Source organism: Porites lutea, chromosome 3, assembly GCF_958299795.1.
Source record: "Porites lutea chromosome 3, jaPorLute2.1, whole genome shotgun sequence".
Lineage (NCBI taxonomy): Eukaryota > Metazoa > Cnidaria > Anthozoa > Scleractinia > Poritidae > Porites > Porites lutea.
The window spans coordinates 51,297,245-51,319,808 of NC_133203.1; the positions used below are offsets into that span (position 1 = coordinate 51,297,245).

Below are 22,564 nucleotides of genomic sequence, written 5' to 3' on the forward strand. Positions count from 1 at the left end.
GGATGGGCTTCTGTCATTTTTTAAGCGATGTGGCCTTTAGGCCTTGCTTTCATGCTTACGTCGTAAGTGTGTATTATGTTGATGCCGTGGTAAACCAGGCAAATATGTATGTTGTTATGTTATGCTATTTCTTTACTTTCCTACTGCAGCTTCAAAATCATCAAGAAAAGCAAAGAAAAGTAAGGTGTGTATGCACAGAATAATTATTTTTACATTTCACATTGTGCTAATAATTATTATTTTTGTTTATTTGTTAAAATTGTTATACAATTATTCTTAAGGATTGCTTTATGAGTTAAGAATGTGTTCCGGATCCTGTCTTGGAGTGGTTTAAAAGGGAGTCTATCAGGTTTTTGAACAGGTGTAAAAGTTACAACTGCAGCTGATATGAGCAATGAAATGCAGAATATTATGTTAGTGGTGAAATCCCTAACTCACCATGACATTAAGACCCTTGCTTTAAAATCTAAGACCCTGTGGCAAGTAAATTATGACTTTGGGGCAGAGAAACACCACCACTGGTGTTTCAGGGATTTCAAGATCTAAGACATTTTCTGACGAACACAATTTTGTAGATACTACATGACTGTATACCCCTACGTTCAGTTCCATGGTGTTTTGGTTCTGCTGTGAATACACTTTGAATCATGCATTTTTAAAATGGAATCCTGTTATTTTTAGGTTGAAGAAGAAGAAGATTTTGGAGACGACGAATCTGTAGCTGATGATGGTGAGTAAATTGTATATTAAGTGGTTTAGAATTGAGTAACATACTGAAGAAGAAAGGGCTGCATATGTTGAACAAACACTCTTACAGCGTCGTTCAGTCTCGCTTGCTTGGAGATTAGATTGAGAGATGAGGAGGCAATTAATTCTATACAAAACAGGATTTACTGGCTTAAGGTTTTTATTTACTTCCTAATTGAGCAATGTCAAGTATTCTTCAGGATATTTACTTTTTATTTATTTCTGAATTGATTTAGTATGCATGTTAGCGACAACCCCAAATACGTGTGCGGTCGCAGGCTATATGCGTGTATAAATACACGAAAATTCAAGGGCCTCGATTACATCATTGCCAGACATCAAAAAAGTGATTTACATGGTACGTCATTTCAGTCATCACCGAAAATAAACTGCATGCTCATCACGAGACCCATTTACATGCAATGAAATTTTACGACACCCGACCAACCCAGATTTGGTAATTAAGGTTCTTATTTTTTTCCGACCACTCAGTAGTGTTCACTTGTTCCAAAGTAATCAGTGTTTTCAAGAAATAGAGTTCATGGAACGACACATTACGGAAAATCTCTAAATTTAATCTTTCCTAAGCTTTCTTTGCAAAACATGCATGGCTTCGGTCATGCGATCATGCAACGCCTGGCACAATGACCCCCCCTTTTGTGTTATAAATACGGAGAAAAACGGGTTGCAGAGTCTAACTGCTTGCCTAAGGGAGACTAACTATTATTGGCTTTACATGTAGCCATTCTTTTAATCAGGGCTTCTATATTTCACACAGTCGTGGAGCCACAAATTTCAGTAAATCTGCAAAATCACGCGAAATTCACAAAAAACACGAAAATACGGCAAAATTTGGTAGAAATCTTATCAAATACACATGTCTATACAACATATTTGAAACTTATCTCAGCTATTGGGGATATTTACTTGCCGTAAACTTGCAAATTTACATGTATCTTTAAACTTTGTCACTGAAACGTGCAAACAACTTTTCAACTACCCGGCGTATTATCTTGCAAAAAACTGGGCACTAGCCACGATGTTAAAGGCTTTGCCATTTGTTCATTTCTTGAGTGTATTGTTGTTGAAAGTCGGTTAGAGCAAAATTAATGTTGACCTCTGTTAGAAAAACGTCAAAAGCCCTGGCCTTGCGAAGTTTGCCCCGAGAATTCACCCAAAATTCCTACAAAATCACCGGATTTCTCTGCAAATTTGTCCCTAATAAATTATCCCGCAAAATTTGACTTTTTTTGCTGCAATGTATCAGAAGCAGATCTTGTATAATAACTGTGAGTTGTCCATCTGTTTGACAGCTGATGTGGCACCCAAGTCTTCATCCGCAGCTGTCACAGATGAAACCATTGAGGTCAGTTAAATACTGCTGTAGTCTATATAATATTCATTTCTATTGGTGTGTACAAACTCATTGATGCAATGTATTTTGATGTTGTAATAATTCTAGGATGAGTTTGGAGCTAAAGACTACCGTAAGATAATTGAGTTGAAAGCTGACCATTCATCCAGACCTCTCTGGGTGGTAAGTTAAAAAAGTAGCTGATGTTATAACTTCTTGCTCACAAAAATAACATTGGCTATATGTGAAGTTAGGGTGACTGATCCATCAGGGGAAACTCTCTTGAAGAAGCCTACATGTAATAACAGGTGTGCACAGCTCAACAGATTTACAATTCTGATTTTTTTTTTCAAGTTTCAAATCTAGAACTGATTATTTATTTTCAGGACATTCTGTAACAGATTGTAATATTTCAAATGCAGAAGAGCTTCAGTCTGTTCACACTATCTATGGGGAAAATATACCAAGAATTTGGGTATTAGACTAGATGACCATTATTTTTTAAAGTAGAATTCATTTTATTGTGATCTAAACTTGCTGCCCCAGGAGCAAGTCCCTGCCCAGATATTTACCAGAGCAACATTCAGCAATTATTCCTTTCATGGGAGATCCAAGTTGTTCACATAAAAAGACACATTCATACTCTCAGTGTCTGTTTTGTGCCTAAAGAGCCATACATTTTAATTTTGTAATGAGTGTTGATCAGTATGCAAAGAGGTGACTGGAGAATGCTGGTAGGGACCTGTAGACCTGTAGGTGTCCATTATTAAGAGAGAGTTGACTGAATTTAGAATTAGTTTTGGACATCTATGACGTAATACTGCCATGCTGGGTGACTCAGTGCAGGTGTTCATGTACTACAAACTGTGCTACAGTAGTAACAGTGTATTGTTCCAGAAAGTATCTGTTTCCTACATGCCATCCTCGCCCAACAAGGGATTCTTTAGCTTGAGTACCCCATCCCTCTTACTGGCATAAATTGCTTAAAATTTTGTTCATATGTGCATTAGTATTGTTTGAGTTTCTATTGCTTTTACTTTTTCAGGCTCCTGATGGACACATTTTCTTAGAATCGTTTTCTCCTGTGTACAAACACGCTCATGACTTTCTTATTGCTATTTCTGAGGTTTGTTATTTTAACTTTTTTTAGTTTTGATAAAACCAAACTTACATTGTCAAAATAGATCGTTTTCACTGTCACGCAACAAAAAGATAAATTGGAAACTGTCTAGTGGAAGAAGCCAAGAAAATGAAATTTAATAAACGACTACTATATAAACAATTTGTCCAAGTCTCAGGTCTTTGTGGCCCACAGTTTCTGAGTTATTTGCCAAAACATTTTGTAGAGCTTTGTATGGAGACACCTGGAGATTGGTGTACCATTTTGGTGCACCCGTATGGCCACCGGAAATCAACAAAAACATCTGGAGTTCACTTTTTCTATAAAAGCTCTTTCTTTTCACTCAAGAAATTGCATACCTGCACATAAACATATCTTCTAATACTTAAAATGGTTATACTGCTGAAAATTAAGAGGAGAGACTTTTTTTCAACGAGGCAGCATTCCTGTTATAGTGTCATACACTGTGAAAACTCGGAAGTTCAAATTGCTGTATTTTCGAAAGGAAACGTGCTACGGGAATGGAAACTTGTACAAAGATTTACTCTTTGTTTATCTTCTACCTAGAGTAAATGAGAATTCTTAAAACCTCACTATTTTAACTTTACAATTTGATGACATCACTGTGAAAACCATCTATAGCTGTCCACGGCAAAGTTGCTAGACCTTATTTGAAATTTAGTGATCTTTCTTTCTCCTTTTGCTTGACAGCCTGTTTGTAGACCAGAGCATATCCATGAATATAGGTAGGTATGAGTGTATGTGATATGTGCAATAGAAAACCCTCCATAAGTTGATCAAATAGCATTGTGCGTGTACGGTGCAAGTAGTCCATATTAGGACTGCTGTTTTGACAGCTTTTGCTGAAGTTGTTATGCGTGTTGCATATCATCCGTTTTTGGTATTAGGCTCTAGATATTAACCTGATTGATCAATTAAGTTGCAATGTTTCTAATTATCGGTCATTTAAAATAAGCCATTATAATTTATCATTGCTTGTCAAGACTCTTTAAGTGGGTAGTGATTTTGATGTGTCTTTTGTTAATGTAATAGATGGGCCTCTTTTTATTCTTTTGCTTTTCCTCACCGTTAAAAAAGTTTTGTTGATGCATGTTCTATTTCAGGCTGACTGCATACTCTTTGTATGCTGCTGTTTCTGTTGGTCTCCAGGTAATATTTAAGTCAGAATATAATCATGTATAATTTAATCAAAATATTTCTTCATTCTTGATCATTTGAAAAGTTTCCTTTTACTTTTGGATAAGAACAGCCAAATAATAGATTGCTTAAAATCAACCTTTTGAGAAACAGAGTACCTTAATATATTTTAAAACATATATTTTGGGAATGGCAGTGAAGAGTAAACTTCTTTTTACTGGTAGTTTTAACCAATGTTTTAAAGAACATCAGGATCCATTAACATATCCTGTAAAATAATTATGTTTTGTTATACATGTATCATGTTATGGGAGCATATTTTTTTTTATGGTAGACAGCCATATGGTGATTTCTACCAAAGCTATCTTGAGAATGAATTATATCCTTGGGGAAAAGTATTCTCTGTTTTTTTTGTTCTTTTGTTCTTTCTGTTCCAGACAAGTGATATCATTGAATATGTCAGACGACTCAGCAAAACAACAATCCCAGATGGAATAATCCAGTTTATCAAGGTACAATATTGCTACTGTAATTTCAACATATATTTTTGTTGGTGCAGGAAGCTTTAATTTTTTATGGAATTGCCTAAGGTGAATGGAAACTTTGTAGGTTAAAAAGAACCTAGTTAGGTTTGTGTTCGTGAAAGCATTGAATGAATGTAAGTAAGGTGCTATTCCTTTAGTCAATCAATGAGATGTAACTTTCCCTCTTCTTTGCCATTAGTTTGTATAAAAAGATGGTGCTGATATACACATTTCTCCATGCTTCAGTCTAAAAACTCTCTTTGTGAAATTAATCTGTTGTTATCCTTATTCACTCTCTTTCATTGTTAACGGGTAAAGATTGATCTGGCATGGCAAGTGCCTTGAGGAATAAGGGTGGATCTGGCCTGGGGCAGTCGACTTGAGGAAAAAGGGTGGACCTAACAATGTATAGATTGGCATGGGAAGCAGCATTAAGAAATAGTAGTGGATCTGGCAAGAGCAACAGCTCTTACCAGCCCCACTACAATGTTATTCCTTGAGGAGTAATTGTCGATGTCGCAGAGGTAACAATCTTAAGGAAAAAGGTAGATTGGAAGGGGAAGCAGCCTTGAATAAAACCGGTGGATCTGGCAGGAGCAGCAGCCTTACAGAATGAGGGTGGATCTGGCAGTGGCAGCAGCCGTGAAGGATAGTGGTTGATCTGGCAGTGGTAGCAGCCTTGAAGGATAATGGTAGATCTGGCAAGAGTAGCATCTTTACAGAATAAGGGTGGATCTGGCAGTGGCAGCAACCTTGAAGAATAATGGTTGATCTGGCAGTGGTAGCAGCCTTGAAGAATAATGGCGGATCTGGCAGTGGCAGCAGCCTTATGGCATAAGGGTGGATCTGGCAGTGGCAGCAGTCTTATGGAATCTGGGTGGATCTGGCAGTGGTAGCAGCCCTGAAGAATAATGGTGGATCTGGCAGGGGCAGCAGCCTTACAGAATAAGGGTGCATCTGGCAGTGGCAGCAGCTGTGAAGAATAAGGGTGGATCTGGCAGTGGCAGCAACCTTATGGAATAAGGGTTGATCTGGCAGTGGTAGCAGCCTTGAAGAATGGTGGTGGATCTGGCAGAGGCAGCATCCTTACGGAGTGAGGGTGGATCTGGCAGTGGCAGCAGTCTTTAAGAATAAAGGTAGATCTGGCAAGGGCAGCAGCCTTGAAGGATAAAAGTAAGTCTGGCAGGAGAAAGCCTTAAGGGATAAAGATGGATCTGGCAAGACCAGCAGCTTTTGGGAAGAAAAGTAGATCTGGCCAGTGGAAGCAACCTTGAGGAATAAGGGTGGATCTGGCAGGGGACACAACCTTGGGGGATAAGGGTGGATCTGGCAGGGGACACAACCTTGGGGGATAAAGATGGATCTGGCAGGTGTAACAGCCATAGGTGGAACTGGAAGGTGCAACATCCTGGGGGAATGAGAGTGAATCTGTCAGAGGCAGTCGCCTTTTGGATAGATCTTACAGGGGTGGCATCCTGACCAAAACGGTGCCTGAGGCTCCTGGCTCTGCAGAGTCCTGCTCAGCGCCATATACTGTAAAAAAAAAAAAACAATTTGTACATAAATGACTGTTATTTTTTAAAGGGTTCTTTGGAAAAGTTAATGTGGAAAGCAATCCATCTTAGTGTGATCTTTTACTCACACTTCAGTGAAATTAGACACATAAATATTATCAGGTTATAATGTGAATGCAGCAATTTTTCATTATTTTACAATTTTTAACAAGTTATACTTTTTTGCAAACTTTTCTTAAGTTTCTGACTTTGCTTTTTAGATTTGTACATTGAGTTATGGCAAAGTCAAACTTGTGTTGAAGCACAACAGATACTTTGTAGAAAGCAGTTATCCGGTGAGTTGCCTCCCAGCTCTGAGGAGTACTTTTAACTTTTAAAATGACCTTATTTAGCATCCTGTATAGCTTCAACCAAAAAGACCGCATTTATTGTAATTATTATTAATTTTTATGGCCAAAAATACTTTGAAATTGAGCACAGTCCAAATTCTTGATTAAGCACTGAATAAGTATGTGATGATCAGTTGCCAATTTTTAAAGGAGATGGATGGCATGTTAAACCATGGCTAAACTAAGTGGCTGAAATGCATCTGGCTTGATTGTATTTATTTTCAACTCAAATCTATTACTGTACATTTAAACTGTTTACCTTTTTTTGCTAATAGGAAGTACTTCAGCACCTTCTCAGAGACGAAGAAATTGAGCAATGTCGGAAACGAACAGATGATGACATTGAACTTGGTTTGGGAGAGGATCAGCTTGTGAAGTCCACTGTGGGTGGAAAGTCATCACTGAAGGTGGAGGGAGAATGTTACAAACTGTGGCTGAACATATATAGTTCTGTCAAAAATATATACTTACGTTACATTTATTGAAGCTCCCTAACAAGATGCTTGAGTAACAATTTAAGTTTATACAGTAATCATTATAAAAGTTTTATTTCATAACTGATAAACTCACTAAAACAAGCAGGTTTACAATCCTTTACAACCAGACCAATTTTAATGGTTTTTCTTCTATTTTTTAAATAGTTAAACAAACCTTCAGAACCCAATGGAAATTCTTCTCAAGCAGTGGAGCAGGTATTTAAAACTACAAAAATAATGTTTGTTTTTTACAGTTAGCTATCAAAAGAGCTAGAAGAGTTTAGAAATTCTGGGAACTGAGTTTTGAGGAACAATAACTGCACTTTCACTTTAGGATGCACCCGTGGCGGCAGTGGAGTGCAGTGGAGTTGGAGAATTTTGAGTAATCAACCAAAATGTGTTCTGTTCAAAAATGCTAGGTGTTGCAACTAAGAAATAAGTAGCCATGAATAAGGCAAAGAAAGTATAAAGGAACAAATTTTATCGCAGTACGTGTATACACCACCAGTTAGAAACCCGTTCATTGTTGTATCTGTAAGTACTATGCACCCATCAATTCACCATGCTTTAAAGTTTTTTAGTGCATTTCTAATATTCAAGTGAGACTATTGATATTGTTGAATTTGCACAGGATCAGCCTGTGGAAGGTACAAATATTCCAACAGACATCTCTGATTACATTGAAAGGATTGATCAGGATGAGGATGAGGAAGAGGTTTGAGCTTTAATGGCATAATTATTATAATTACAATAATGAGATTGCTTGTAGTAGTTGTTGTTTTTTTAATTTATCTTTGTGTATCTGTCAGCAAGTTGTATTGGTTTTCTTATTACAGACCTGCTTTTATCTTTACTATACTGTACAACTTAAACACAGATCTCTGACCTAGAAAACGGGAAATTCCCATTTTGATTTATGAGCATTTTGAGCTACAGAATCTGCTGTTTAGTGATATGCCAAGTTGTCAGATAAATTTATATTATTATATTAGTGAAGTGAGTTATGACAATGACAACAAACTCGCAACAAAATTTCATTATTTTGATGGTTTCATCAAAGGACTTAGAAGTTAGATCTGCAAATGACTTCATTAAGGGTTATTGTATAACGAGACTTATATAAAATGCATTGGTTTTGTTCAAACTTGTTTTCAGAGCCAGACATACTCATTTGAGGTTGCACAGGAGCACATTGAAACATTACAAAGAAAGTAAGTTCTGCTAATTTGCTGCAGTCCTCCTCCAAACAGGCCATAGATAGAGACACACACAAGGAATTTTTGTTGAGTTTCTTTTCAATGTTCTTATTTTATCGTTTTGTGATCTCACCCATCTGGACACCATCTCGGATCATCTCCTACCTCCTACTGCACAAGTAGGTACCTACCCACCTCCCTCCCCCCCCCTTCCCCTCACCCAATCAATGAAACAAATATTCCCCACACCGCTATCCTTAGTAGCCTCCATTTTTTATGAAAGACTTGCACATCCAGTTAATCAAACTATACACCAAATGTATTATTTTTCTGGCTTGTCCTAAGCAATTTTAGAAATTTACTTGTTGATTTTCTCATCACAGGTGTATTGAACTGGATTATCCATTGTTAGCTGAATATGATTTCAAAAATGACTCAGTGAATCCTGACTTAAAGTAAGTTACTCAATGTCGTTGTTACGTTGTTAAATGCTTGAGCCCTTTATAATAAAATGTTTCTCAGTCAGTGAAGTGGGCAGGGTAAAGTAGTAACCCGTACGTAGTTTCATATCATGCAGTATGATTTGTTGTTTTAATGAACATAACTCTAAGCATTTCTTCCTTAGTATTGACTTGAAGCCAACAACAGTATTAAGACCATATCAGGTACCTCATGTTCAAATGAATGTCTTAGATCTCAGATCTGAAACTAAGGTTTAAAAAATTTGTTACAGTTGTTAAGACAATGAAGCATTTCTTTCACAGTTGGAACAATCTTTGTGTGATCCTAACTGCATCTTTCAATCAATCAATCCACTTTATTTAAACACGGTAAATGGCTCAGCAAGCTGAGATCTTTAAAAGAATACCTCTAGATAAAAATGGTCGCTTTAAAGTTCACTTTTCCACAGATAGTAGCTTTAAGAAACTTTTTAGATCTTGGCCTTTTTGCAAGTAGTGTTCATCCAAAATAAGTTTCATCAGTCATGGAGAGGGAAAAAATTTATTGGTTTTTGTTCTACTCTCTCTAGGAAAAGAGTCTTCGGAAGATGTTTGGAAATGGAAGAGCGAGATCTGGCGTGATTGTACTTCCTTGTGGTGAGCTTTTCATTATTCTGATCACTTCTACCTTGAGTGGTGTGCGAAAGGAATTCTTCCAATTTTTTAAACCTACTGTATTTTAGTTAGTTTATTTTCTGGTTCAACAGTGTCTTCAGATAACTTTCGCTTGAAAAATAGTGCTAAGTTCTGCAATCAAATCGTTTTTAGTGTCACAGTTCACTGGTCACCATTAAAAAAACTTTATTTGCTGGTCAGTGGCACTGAAAAGTTATTTTTCTACATTGTTGGTTTTGAAATATTGTTCGCCATCAGGAGAAACGTTTTCTCAGGTTCTGGTGTTTTTTTCTGGATATGAACGTAATGTTTTATTGCATCTCATATCACAGGTGCGGGTAAGACCCTGGTTGGTGTGACTGCGGCTTGTACAGTGAGGAAAAGATGTTTAGTACTGTGTACTTCAGGTAAGCCGCTCCTTGTAACTCCCTGGAATAATTATGGAAGTGTAGATCTCTAGAGGTTCCATTTTCACCCTTCAACTTATAATAGCCATTATTACGATTTATTTTCTTGAAGGTGTTGCAGTGGAACAGTGGAGGAGTCAGGTATTGTTATGTCGTGTAAATATTTCCTGTTCCAGTTATTAATGTTCACACGATGTTAACTTTTCTTTTTATTTTCAGTTCAAAATGTGGTCCACAATTGATGATCGCACAATCTGTCGTTTTACCTCTGATGCCAAAGACAAACCTGTTAGTGAGTATTGGGTGGGTGGGTGGAAGGGTAGGTGATGATTAAGATGCTGTATTGAAGAGTTGAGTGGAGTGGGGTGAGGAAGGGTGGGGATAACAGAAACTGTCAGTGGGTATTAGATGTGTGAGTGGGGTGTGTAGGTGATGATAAAGATGCTGCATTGAAGAGTTGGGTGGGGTGGGGATGTTTTTATGACAGGTGTGACTGGGGTGGGTAGGTGATTATAAAGATGCTGTATTAAGGACTTGGGTGGGGTGGGCAGAAAGCATATCTGTGAGTACTGAAGATCAAGCTGGGATGTGAAAACAACGTGTATTGAAGCATCGTAGTGGTTTAAAGTTTGCTATCTATTGATCTTGCACAGGAACCGATTCCTGTCTTGCAATTTTATGCTGAGTGGAAAGAAATAACCTATACTGCCTGTAAAGCTTACAACCAGGCAGTGGCTGTGATCAATACACATTACACCTCTTGCATTGTACATAAGCACTTCATTGGTCCTATTTTACTATCAACAGATTGTAATATAGCTATTTCAACGTATTCTATGGTGTCATTCACTGGCAAGCGATCTTGGGAAGCTGGGGAGGTTAGTGTCATGACTTCTACCTCTAATTTTGATTTCGTTTAACTCCATTGTCAAGCGTTTCAGCTTATGAATCCAAAAATGCAGTCATAGTCATTTTGAAACTTTATCTGTTTTTTAGGTGATGAACTTTTTACAGACTCAGGAATGGGGTCTGATGATATTAGATGGTAAGCCATCTAAAGATTTAGTTTTCGTCATAAAAAAACGTGTGCTCCATACTTATGACGCATCTTTCGTTTTCTTTATTTAGAGGTTCATACGATCCCAGCCAAACAGTTTAGAAGAGTGTTAACAGGTACTGAGTTATGACTGATTAACAACCTTTTGTTGATATCATTACTGTCGTAAAGATTTTTAACAGTTACTTCCAAATTTGCGAAAAACTGTGGTGGGCTTCCCTTTTCTGAAAAACTGTCGAAATCTCAGTTGTGCTGCAACTAAACAATCTAAGTTTTTTGTATTGCGCTTTTAAAAAAACTTTTATGCATGTGGCGCAAAAAATAAAGTGAAGAAACATCAGAATGTGCAGAGGAAACTTTTAAATCGAATTGAGCTGACTTTGAAATACCTTAAACAACGCTCCTTTGTAATAATTATTGAAGATTTTATGTGAATTTTATTGTGACGTGATTCTTGACTGGAAACCTGATTTCAATCGCTGTTGTCGCAACTAATCAGGAACTACCATGCTTTCCATATACAGTGTAACTGAATATTGATTTGTGAAAATGTGAAGCAAGGTAGTTATACTTCGTGTTTCTCTTTGTTTGACTAGTTGTTCAAGCACATTGCAAACTGGGACTCACAGCAACTCTGGTACGAGAGGATGATAAGATTCAGGTGTGTATGGACCTGCTGATCAGCCTTGAAAGATAGATTTGATTGTTTCGTTCTTATCAGTTCTGGTAAAAATGTAAAAGTGGACTGTTGCATCCAGAAAAATGTTACACAAACTAGATGTATTTAATAGTGTTCATATGACTTAACCAGTAGGCTTGAAAAAAATGGGTGTGTGTCGGTGCAAATAACTATGTTCCTCAATTTTACAGGATCTAAATTTCCTTATTGGCCCTAAGCTTTACGAAGCTAACTGGATGGAACTACAAAACAATGGATTTATCGCACGAGTCCAGTGTGCAGAGGTATGATATCAATATTGACTTTTCCTTGCAGTTTTCGGTTAAACGATTTCATACATCCTTTTGTCATAACTTGTGTTCTATTTCTAGGTGTGGTGTCCAATGACACCTGAGTTTTACAGAGAATATCTGAACATCAGAACAAGGAAGAGGAAGGTATTAAAAAACCCAACGACATGATAAACTTCTTATCATTTCAGCTATTTCTTTAGACGATTTACTGTAAATTTCAAGAAATACTAGTTATTAGCTTTCCTGATCGATACGTAGGACTTGGCCATCATTTACCTTCGCTTATATGATCTGTCCACACAACTAAAGAGATTCATCTTCGCTTTCCATATTATGTTTCATTCCAGTCACCACATTCGGGAATGCCGGGAATGTTTTCAAAATAATGGCTTATGGCTCCGCCCAAAAGGGGTACCTTTTTCAGGCTTCAGGTGTATGAAAGGGTAGGGATTTTACTAGTTGAAGTATATCAAAAGGGTGGGGAAATCTGTCATTTGGATCTGTAAAAAGGCTCAAAAGGACTAACGGACACATTTTATGAATGTGAAAGAGACGAGAAAACTTCCTGGTTTACTAACGGTTATTGTCTTGACCATTTTGCAGTTATCTCAGTGTCTTAGCTTCTAGATATCAGTTTACGCAGCCAGTCTTAATTGACTCAGCAGAGGAATAATTTATAGTACTTGAGTTTAAATTCATCTTTTCTCCTGTCGTTTTAGTTATTGTATGTTATGAACCCAAACAAGTTTCGGTCTTGTGAGGTGAGTACAAAGCAGCTGTCAGCTGCTTAATACTGTATTATGAAAGTGAATATATGAGGAACGTTTCATAAATTTTAAATACAGGAAAAAGATTTAACATACTATGGCTTGGTACAAAGCTGTTTTTCTCCTTGATTTGATTCCATGTACTTATTATGCTATTTTTTCCTCCGCAGTTTTTGATTCGTTACCATGAAAGGTAAGAAACTGAAAGCAAGGGCTTAATGCAATGTGTTATAAAATCTTCAAGCTAAGAAAGTTTGTCTCTTTACACCTGCAAATTTTGTTATATATTTTCCTTTCTTTAGACGGAATGACAAAGTCATTGTGTTCTCGGACAACGTGTTTGCTCTCAAAAAATACGCTGAAAAATTAAAGAAGTAAGTTCTGTGATTCATATCTGTAATTTCCAATTGTCTTATCCAGGCTTTAATGCATTGACTGATATCACTGCTTTTAGACCTTTTATTTACGGGCCAACTTCTCAAGGTGAACGAATGCAGATTTTGCAAAACTTTCAACACAATCCTGTTGTCAACACCATATTTATCTCCAAGGTAAGACTCTCTGTGCTGTATTAGGCCCTGTCCACATCAGTGCGTTTTCAAAAGTATGCTTTTTCGTTATCATGGAAAACGTATCGATCAATTCGCTTCCATACTACCGTTTCGATGCGTTTTCAACTGTCCGCACAAAAACTTTCGAAAACGTGACGTAAGCTGTATCCTCGGAGACCCAGGGGCAGTCAGTCGGGTCGAGAGAAAAGGCGGGACGAAAGTTTTCAAGTACGGGCAAAAGAGCCCCTGGGTACCGACTCTCACCGAACTATTTCCAAAAATTCAAGCTGATGCCGGCTCCTGATTGGGCACAAAAAATGCTTTGTATTATTGTGCCCAATCGGCGAACAGTTTCTCCTGAGTTCTTTTCGTGAGTTCGTACACGACGGCTATTGTCTCTATCACGTCTTGTCTGGCTAATGCACCAGAGAAATGCACGCAGTCAGGAAACTTTCAGTTTGAGATAAAATCCCTATCTGCAGGGTTGTCAAAACGATTTTAAGTAGCAGGAGAAAAAGAGAATGTAGCCGGCATTTGTTTCCCGGCGGGGCCGGTAGGGGAAGACTCCTGAAACTCCTGAAACCCACTATTGATATAAACAGTTCAATCCAGGTTAGTAGCATCTGTCAAACATTATAGCATCGAAACTGCATCTGAATTACTAAGTAAAACTTTGGTGGAAGCATGCAAAGAAGCCGGATGAAAAGCGAGAGGCAGCAAAATTAAATGCAAACCACAAAACAAATGGTTCGATCAGGTCGAGGAACACATATCACTAGGGCTATGTGTTTCCCAGGCAGGAGAAGACATATCACTAGGAATGTGTTTCGGAGGTAGGGGAACACATATCACCAGGGATATGTGTTTCCCAGTTAGGGGAACTCATATCACTAGGGATGTGGGTTTCAGAAGTAGGGGAACACATATCACAACGGATATGTGTTCCCCCACACGTATCAAAAGACGTATCAAAAACACGTATCAAAAGGGATATGTGTTTCCCAGGTGGGGGAACACATATTACTAGGGATATATCACTAGAGATACGTATCTCCCAGGTAGGGGAACACATATCACTAGGGATATGTGTTTCCCAGGTAGGGGAACACATATCACTAGGGATATGTGTTTCCCAGGAAGGGGAACACATATCACTAGGGATACATGTTTCCCAGATGGGGGAACACATATCACTAGGGATGTGTTTCCCACGAAGGGGAACATAAATCACTAGGGATACGTGTTTCCCAGGTAAGGAAACACATGTTACTAGGGATATGTGTTTCCCAGGTGGGGGAACACATATCACTAGGGATACGTGTTTCCCAGGTAGGGGAACACACATCACTAGGGATATATGTTTGCCAGGAAGGGGAACATAAATCACTAGGGATACGTGTTTCCCAGGTGGGGGAACACATATCCCTACTGATATGTTTAGGGGAACACATATCACTAGGGATATGTGTTTCCCAGGAAGAGGAACATAAATCACTAGGGATACGGGTTTCTTAGGTGGGGGAAAACATATCTCTAGGGATATGTGTTTCCCAGGTAGAGGAACACATATCACCAGGGATATCTGTTTCCCAGGTGGGGGAACACATATCACTAGGGATATGTGTTTCCCAGGTAGGGGAAATATATCACTAGAGATACGTGTCTCCCAGGTAGGAGAACACATATCACTAGGGATATGTTTTTCCCAGGTAGGGGAACACATATCACTAGGGATACGTGTTTCCCGCTTGGGGGAACATATATCACTAGGGATATGTGTTTCCCAGGAAGGGGGAAATAAGTCACCAAGGATACGTGTTTCCCCGGTGGGGGAACACATATCACTAGGGATATGTGTTTCATAGGTAGGGGAAGACATGTCACTAGGGATATCTGTTTCCCAGGTGGGGGAACACATATCACTAGAGATACGTGTCTCCCAGGTAGGGGAACACACATCACTAGGGATATATGTTTGCCAGGAAGGGGAACATAAATCACTAGGGATACGTGTTTCCCAGGTGGGGGAACACATATCACCAGGGATACGTGTTTCCCACTTGGGGGAACACAAATTACTAGGGATATGTGTTCCCAGGTGGAGGAACACATATCACTAGGGATACGTGTTTCCCAGATGGTGGAACGCGTATTACTAGGGATATGTGTTTCCCAGGTAGGGGAACACATATCACTAGCGATACGTGTTTCCCAGGTGGGGGAACACATATCACTAGAGATATGTGTTTCCCAGGAAGGGGAACATAAATCACTAGGGATTTGTGTTTCCCAGGTGGGGGAACACATATCATTAGGGATACGTTTTTCCCACGTGGGAGAACACATGTTACTAGGGATATGTGTTTCCCAGTTGGGGCAACACATATCACTAGGGATACGTGTTTCCCACCTGGTGGAACACAAATTACCAGGGATATGTGTTTCCCCGGTGGGGGAACACATATCACTAGGGGTATAGGGATACGTGTTTCCCAGATGGGGGAACACATATCACTAGGGATATGTGTTTCCCAGGTAGGGGAACACATATCACTAGCGATACCTGTTTCCCAGGGGGGGGAACACATATCACTAGGGATATTTGTTTCCCAGGTAGGGAACACATATGACTAGGGATATTTGTTTCCGAGGTAGGGGAACGCATATCACCAGTGATGTGTGTTTCCCAGGCTACAGGCAGCAAAAACCTCAAAGTAGCCGGTGATAGCGCCGGTTGCCGGCGGAGTTCGAATACCCTGCATCTGATTTCAAAATACTGTCTGCCCGAAAACCAAAGATGCTTTTCTAGAAATACAAGCTTGAGCTTACAACAGGTATTCATGCACGCTTGCGTCGGTCACGTCTTGCGTAAATGTTAAGGAATTTTTAAAAGATACCACGACGGCTGACGACCACGAAAACGTCGCATGGAAAAGTGAATTCACATTTTTTCAGTCTCTCTCGTGATTATTCCAACTCGCTTATTTTGTCTAATGCAAGCGAACTCTTCTGGAGCTGAATTTCTATCCACCATATCCAAGTTCATGAAGAGAATGAATTTTGTCATTGCTTGTTTACGTCCTTGAGAAAAGGTGAAATTAGGCATTTTCACGGGCAGTCGTGTATTTGACTTTCTCGTCGCCGCCGCATCTTAAACTTGCTGTTATTTACGATACATTGTGATCCGTCAAAAAGAGAATATCCTCGGGAAAAATTGAATTGCTCCGCTGATAGCATCCCAAACGTTGTTACGACTTATCGGTAGTTCCTTCGTTTCTGATTAGGAAAGTAGAAAATAAAAATTTCCCTTGCACGCACAAGTTTGGTGAACGAACCGGGCAAGTGTGGCGAGACAATAGCCGTCGTGTACGAACTCACGAAAAGAACTCAGGAGTTACTGATCGCCGACTGGGCACAATAATACAAAGCATTTTTTGTGCCCAATCAGGAGCCGGCATCAGCTTGAATTTTTGGAAATAGTTCGGTGAGAGTCGGTACCCAGGGGCTCTTTTGCCCGTACTTGAAAACTTTCGTCCCGCCTTTTCTCCCGACCCGACTGACTGCCCCTGAGTCTCCGAGGATGCGTTTTCGACCGTCCACATTAATACGATATGTACGCTTTTTTAGCTACATTCAAGAGCGTTTTCAAATCGTTTACGATGAAAAGGTTCATCGTATTAATGTGGACGGAAGGCCTAAAGGCGTGGAAATGTAAAACGCATTCTTGTGGACGGCGCCTTAGAAATGTAATGGATAAGCCGACATATCACATATCATTATTTTTGTTTAATTTCCAGGTTGGGGATAATTCTTTTGATCTCCCTGAAGCAAATGTCCTGATTCAGGTAAAATGTGCACAGTTAATTATGTCAATTGAGTTTGAATTCAGACAGTAAATGATTTTCATCTCTATTTGCTTTTTTGTCAGATTTCTTCACACGGTGGCTCCAGAAGACAGGTTAGTGCGGTTACTTATTTTTCACTGAGTTACGTTCTCCTTTATGTTCAGAGTTAAGAGGTGGTTTATCATATCTTGACTTCCCCTCTCCGTTAACAAATTAAGCATGTAGACATTTCCTGTAATTTGAATTTTATAGTGGTCTGTGTTTTTGTGGCATAATTAGATCCTTTCATTTCTTCTTTTCTTAAACGAGGAAACCGTTACTTGTACAGGTGCAGTTAAATATTTACAATTTTTAACTCTGCTCTTTCTATTGTCTTTGTTAGTCTCGCTTGCGTAAGCAGCGAGCCTCATAATCTGCAACACGTTTTTGTTCACATTTAGGACACAAAAGGGGGGATCATTGTGCCAGGCGTTCCTTGCGGAGACCGTGGAAACTGGAAACAGGAATCGTTGCGTGATCGAGGCCACGCATGTTTTGCGAATTAAATTTAGAGCTTTTCCGAAACGTGTCGGTCCACGAATTCTATCGCTTCAAAGTGTTGATTACTTCGGAACAAGTGAATACTACTGAGTGGTTGGAAAAAAAAACAACAATAATCTTGATTAGCAAAGCTGCGATGGTCATTGTATGCAAATAGTTCTTTTGATGAGCATGCGGTTTATTTTCAGCGGTGATTGAAATGACGTGCCATGTAAATCACTTCTTTGATCTCTGGCAATGATGTTATTTCTCAAGAGTCGAGGCTCTTGAATTTTCGTGTATTTATACACGCGTATAGCCTGCGACCTCAGACGTATTTCTGGTCGTCGCTAACACGCTTACTAAATCAGTTTAGAAACAAATAAAAAGAATCGACGACGATAAAGTAGGAAGTGAAAAACCTTTAGAGAGTAAATCCTGTTTCGTGTAGAATTAATCGCCCTCTTATTTCTCGATCTAATCTCCAAGCAAGCGAGACTAAACGTCGCTGTAAGAGCGTTCTTGTCTCTATTTTAATTATTTTTAGTAGTATTCATTCCTTTATTTATTTATTTTCTCAGGAAGCACAGCGTCTAGGAAGAATTCTCCGAGCGAAGAAAGGTAGCTTTATTTTTCAATTTGGTTATAACTTTAACCTCGACAAAAAGAAACAGAAGGAAAATATTTATCTTACTTCAGGTCACTCCTTCCATGACTCCTACTAACGGTGAACGTTACATATGTTTTATATTTTGTAGATATGGCTGCCGAGGAATATAACGCATTCTTTTATACGCTAGTCTCCACGGTAAGCAGAACAACTAAAGGCCATCTATTAGCATCTCACACAAATTCATAGGCTTTGATCCTTGCCTGCATTCTTTTGGGCAGAATCTACTAGCTTTGTCTTTTTGATATTGACAAACTCTCTTTTTAGCTGAGAACATCGCAAGTCGTCTTCTCCTAACTACTGAGCCGGACTATGTCAGATAATATTCGAGCAAAACATACTTAACATTCAGTAGCTGGGGTACTGTTCTTCAAGAAAAGCTGCCCTTAAACGTTACACTAAATGTAAACTTACAAATCCTTCAGCCTGTGTAGATATTTTTCTTATACCCCGGTTACACAAGTCAAGGACCATTTGATCCTGTAAATAAGAAATCTTAATTGACAAGTTTATTCCGGGGCCTTGTCAAGGAAACTCATGCAAACTGAATGGGACTTTGATTGTCATGATCTTCCTTTTCTGTTGCTTTCAATCAAGTAATAGCGTACGTTCTCGCATTTCCGCACAACTATTTCTTAGTATGCGGTACCATGTTTTTCTACCAACAGGATACTGAAGAAATGTACTATTCTTCAAAACGACAAAGGTTTCTGGTGAATCAGGGATACAGTTTCAAGGTGCGCTGATCTGCGTTACAGTTCTATTAGGTGCAATCGCTTGTAATTGTTCTGTTCCGTGAGTAACTGTTCTTGTTTGTGTCTATTTTGAAGGTCATTACAAGACTGGCTGGTATGGAGGAGGTAATATTTTCCTTTCACTTAGAAATTACATTCGCAAACTCCTTTGCGTGTCTATATGTAGCCTTTGATGGTTTTAAATAAATAAAACGTGAACTAGACTAAATTTGTAATTCAAGCGTGAATTAGTGAAGGTCTGTTTGTTGGAACGTAAGATAGGTTATTATTGCGTCAGAAAATGTAATTATACTTCTTTTCCAATCCGACGACAAGATTTCACTGACAATACTTTGCGTAAGAGTAGTCTTTTTAATCCAAACAAATGCTCAGGGCATTTCTTAAATTTGCTACTTTGGCGAAGGAACAAATTCATAGGATAACAGTGAGGCTGCATTGGGATACATGTACAACGTTCATGTTTAATGATGTCCACTTATCAATTGATGTCATTGATCAAACACTCCATTCTTAAGCTCAAAGATCAGTTGGTAACTGCTAACATTTGAGCATTCATATTGTCAAACAGGAGAATTTAGAACTGGGAGACAAGAGAAAGCAACAAGAGCTACTTCAGCAGGTGTGTATACTGTTTAATTTGGAAAATCTGTTAGAAATGACCTCCTCTAACCTCTCAAAAATAGTTTTATGCTTAATCCAGCTGAAGGTCTCGGGGAATATTTTGTTTGTTGTCTGACTATTCACAGCCTTCTGGTGACATCATCTAGTGAGTGTACTCCTGAATATGACTGTTGATGACAGTGTGTTTGTTTACACTCAATCTTGTGACATATCTTGTAACGCTTTGCTGTGCAGGTCCTTGCTGCTAGTGACGCAGATGCTGATGAAGAAAGAGTCGCATCTGATTCAGTCAGCCGCAGCAGTTCATCGGTGAGTGCTTTTTATGATGAGCGAGGGGAGCTGTGGGCCACGAGTGAGTGGAGGTACATTCAAGCCAGGCGGGTGGCAAGAGAGAAGTATCATTGGAGTGGGGAGAATTATACAGTCGCCATCGCCAGAGTTTTATTATCCGGAAATGCATAGTAACAATTAATGTCATTAGTATGATGGGGCTGGGGAGTTTTATACTTTAGGTATGGGATTTGCTCACTGTTATATGTTCATGCTGTGATCTGGGAGGGTAGGGTGGGTGTGCAATCCCGTAGGAGAGAATACAGGTGTGTGACATTGGAGTCAGAGATCAGAGAGTATGGTTATGATTTGACAGTCCTAAGATGTCAGTTAATTGTGTTTGCATTTATATCTATTTTGTAAAGCTAAATGTGGCAAACACTTCAATTAAGTCAGTCAGCATTTGTGACCCTGTGACAGAGTACTACTCCTTTACAATGAGATATGATCTCCCAGTGGTCTTTTTTTATTTTAGAGCTCTTTGGTGTCTCGTCGACAAGGTTCTATGGCGTCCATGTCGGGAGCAGATGACATGATATACCTTGAGTACAAAAGCGGCGCTAAACAAACCAAGAACCGCCATCCACTCTTTAAACAGTTCAGGAAGAAATGAGTGTACATGTCAGATATCTCCATCCCTAACGCGTTAAAATGACGGAAAAGAAGGACACATCCAAGTTGAGGAACCATTTCTCTTAGAGCGCCACTAATATTTCAAGCCTTAGAAAGTGGTTATTTACTGAAGAAAAGCGGAAAAAGTGTTACTATTTGTTCTCATCAGTCTGGAATCTTGTTCCAAGCTGAACCCAAAGTGTCTCAGCAAATCAAATTAAAGATTATTTATGACTTTTCCGTTGATGCTTTGTTGTTGTGATAAAACTTCTTCAAATTAGGTTTAAATAGTTTGCCGTGACAGATGACGTTAATTTATTTTTTATGCAGGATTCTCGCCAAGTAACACTCGGGACTTTTCAGCCATAAAAGAGAAAATAATAATAATGATCACAATAATTAGAGAAGAAGAAGAAATTTTATTAACAACAATGCTAACTATTACAATTGAAGTAGAATCGTATCTCTAAGTTATAATTAAAGCATAGCCTAATTACAAAGCAGTTCTTAAAGCACTTAGTGTGTTGCATCTTAATGAAGGCATTGGTACAACTTCCACCAGCTCTGTAGGCAAATTGGTTAGCACCTAGTCTTGACTCTTACCTGTCTCATTGAAGATGTTAACTGCCCTTTCAAAAGCTTGTGCTATTACCGGGGTCACACTAATGCGTCTAAAGTCCTCACAAATCGAATTTAGGTTCGCTTCCTGCCACGTCGATAGCTGCGGGGTTGTGGCGCTTACAGGTACTTCTATCAGTGTAGGTTTAATATACCTCTCATCCTTGCATGAATGCCCAAAGAACCTGCTTAACTGTTCTAGAAATTTATCATCTAAGCTTACAACTGCCCTGTCCTCCCGTCGAGTACTGAAACCCCCTCTTCCTTCCATTCCCTCCAATTAAAGCTTTACGACCTTTGATGATACAATTAATTATTCCTTGCTTTAGTTGCGACATGGCGTACGTGCCGACAGTTGTCCAATCCCACTCAGATAAACGTTCTTTGGCAATCTTTATCTAAGGGCGCTTTCCAGAAGTCAAAACTGGCTGGCATGACCATGACCTGTTTTCATGGTAACTTACCTATTTATCATGCTATCTATTTTTCTCATTTTTGGTTTATCATTAACCTCCCATGAAAATTTAAATTCAAACTTTAGGAGTCGTTATGGTGTTTTCTTTCAATGTAGCTTTTAAAAGAATCTGTCCTCTTCAAATATTGTATAATTAACAATTACAGTCAAACCTGGTCAAGCGTACCCCCCAAGAATCCATTGATGAATTTATTATTCGAAAGTTGAATCCGTTGCTAGAAGTAGGGCGCGATCCATTCAACCAAAATTCCAACCGGTCCGACCGGGAAAAGTGGTCCACCTCAAAAGGTGGACCGTTTTTTCGAAACTTTTCCGGTTGGACCGAACCGATCCATTAAGTTTTGGACCGAAATTTCCGGAAATTTTGGTTGAATGAATCGCGCCCCCTCTCGAGCGCCCGTTCTTTCTTCGCGACCAAATTCTTCCCGGCGCCTGCTAAGCAGGCAACGCCTCTGCCAGTCTTTCAAACTGCGGCCTTCATAGCTGACGGAAAAAACTGCGAGCAGTCTAATATTTTTCTTTTGAGTCACGGGATTTATGTCCGGGCAGGGTTATGAGCTCCCTAGCCGGGACGTTGGTTGAGCCCCCAGACGATCCGCGCGGGAAAACTCACTTCTTAGCAAAATAAAAACGCTAACGTTTGGGGTGACTATCCGGCTTATCCGGCAAATCAACTCGCCTTGCCTAGTCCCCAGGACTCATTATTCCGCGCGTTCTCTGCGTTTCGTGTCGCATACGTCACCGAAATGTATTGACCGAGAAAGCCTGGGAA

General features: G+C 39.1%; 1 protein-coding gene across 1 annotated transcript in view; it reads left to right on the plus strand.

Annotated features, from left to right (window-relative positions):
* The window catches only part of LOC140931416 (general transcription and DNA repair factor IIH helicase/translocase subunit XPB-like), a 22,972-nt gene extending 2,029 nt beyond the window's left edge, over nucleotides 1-20,943 (plus strand). Inside the window, exons 2-39 of the mRNA XM_073381235.1 lie at nucleotides 150-184; nucleotides 682-730; nucleotides 2,061-2,113; nucleotides 2,210-2,284; nucleotides 3,147-3,227; nucleotides 3,933-3,967; nucleotides 4,346-4,391; nucleotides 4,817-4,891; nucleotides 6,678-6,752; nucleotides 7,082-7,213; nucleotides 7,448-7,498; nucleotides 7,914-7,997; nucleotides 8,438-8,493; nucleotides 8,862-8,933; nucleotides 9,104-9,143; nucleotides 9,509-9,575; nucleotides 9,926-10,000; nucleotides 10,113-10,141; nucleotides 10,220-10,292; nucleotides 10,808-10,878; nucleotides 10,997-11,045; nucleotides 11,129-11,173; nucleotides 11,654-11,718; nucleotides 11,928-12,020; nucleotides 12,108-12,173; nucleotides 12,749-12,790; nucleotides 12,967-12,989; nucleotides 13,099-13,170; nucleotides 13,251-13,347; nucleotides 17,145-17,192; nucleotides 17,276-17,305; nucleotides 18,293-18,332; nucleotides 18,470-18,519; nucleotides 19,050-19,118; nucleotides 19,212-19,241; nucleotides 19,705-19,755; nucleotides 19,992-20,066; nucleotides 20,563-20,943. Of these exons, the coding sequence (XP_073237336.1) occupies nucleotides 150-184; nucleotides 682-730; nucleotides 2,061-2,113; nucleotides 2,210-2,284; nucleotides 3,147-3,227; nucleotides 3,933-3,967; nucleotides 4,346-4,391; nucleotides 4,817-4,891; nucleotides 6,678-6,752; nucleotides 7,082-7,213; nucleotides 7,448-7,498; nucleotides 7,914-7,997; nucleotides 8,438-8,493; nucleotides 8,862-8,933; nucleotides 9,104-9,143; nucleotides 9,509-9,575; nucleotides 9,926-10,000; nucleotides 10,113-10,141; nucleotides 10,220-10,292; nucleotides 10,808-10,878; nucleotides 10,997-11,045; nucleotides 11,129-11,173; nucleotides 11,654-11,718; nucleotides 11,928-12,020; nucleotides 12,108-12,173; nucleotides 12,749-12,790; nucleotides 12,967-12,989; nucleotides 13,099-13,170; nucleotides 13,251-13,347; nucleotides 17,145-17,192; nucleotides 17,276-17,305; nucleotides 18,293-18,332; nucleotides 18,470-18,519; nucleotides 19,050-19,118; nucleotides 19,212-19,241; nucleotides 19,705-19,755; nucleotides 19,992-20,066; nucleotides 20,563-20,700 (2,357 nt within the window). The 3' untranslated portion in view covers nucleotides 20,701-20,943. The remainder of the gene's footprint in view (nucleotides 1-149; nucleotides 185-681; nucleotides 731-2,060; nucleotides 2,114-2,209; nucleotides 2,285-3,146; nucleotides 3,228-3,932; nucleotides 3,968-4,345; nucleotides 4,392-4,816; nucleotides 4,892-6,677; nucleotides 6,753-7,081; nucleotides 7,214-7,447; nucleotides 7,499-7,913; nucleotides 7,998-8,437; nucleotides 8,494-8,861; nucleotides 8,934-9,103; nucleotides 9,144-9,508; nucleotides 9,576-9,925; nucleotides 10,001-10,112; nucleotides 10,142-10,219; nucleotides 10,293-10,807; nucleotides 10,879-10,996; nucleotides 11,046-11,128; nucleotides 11,174-11,653; nucleotides 11,719-11,927; nucleotides 12,021-12,107; nucleotides 12,174-12,748; nucleotides 12,791-12,966; nucleotides 12,990-13,098; nucleotides 13,171-13,250; nucleotides 13,348-17,144; nucleotides 17,193-17,275; nucleotides 17,306-18,292; nucleotides 18,333-18,469; nucleotides 18,520-19,049; nucleotides 19,119-19,211; nucleotides 19,242-19,704; nucleotides 19,756-19,991; nucleotides 20,067-20,562) is intronic.
* Nucleotides 20,944-22,564: the final 1,621 nt, after the last annotated feature.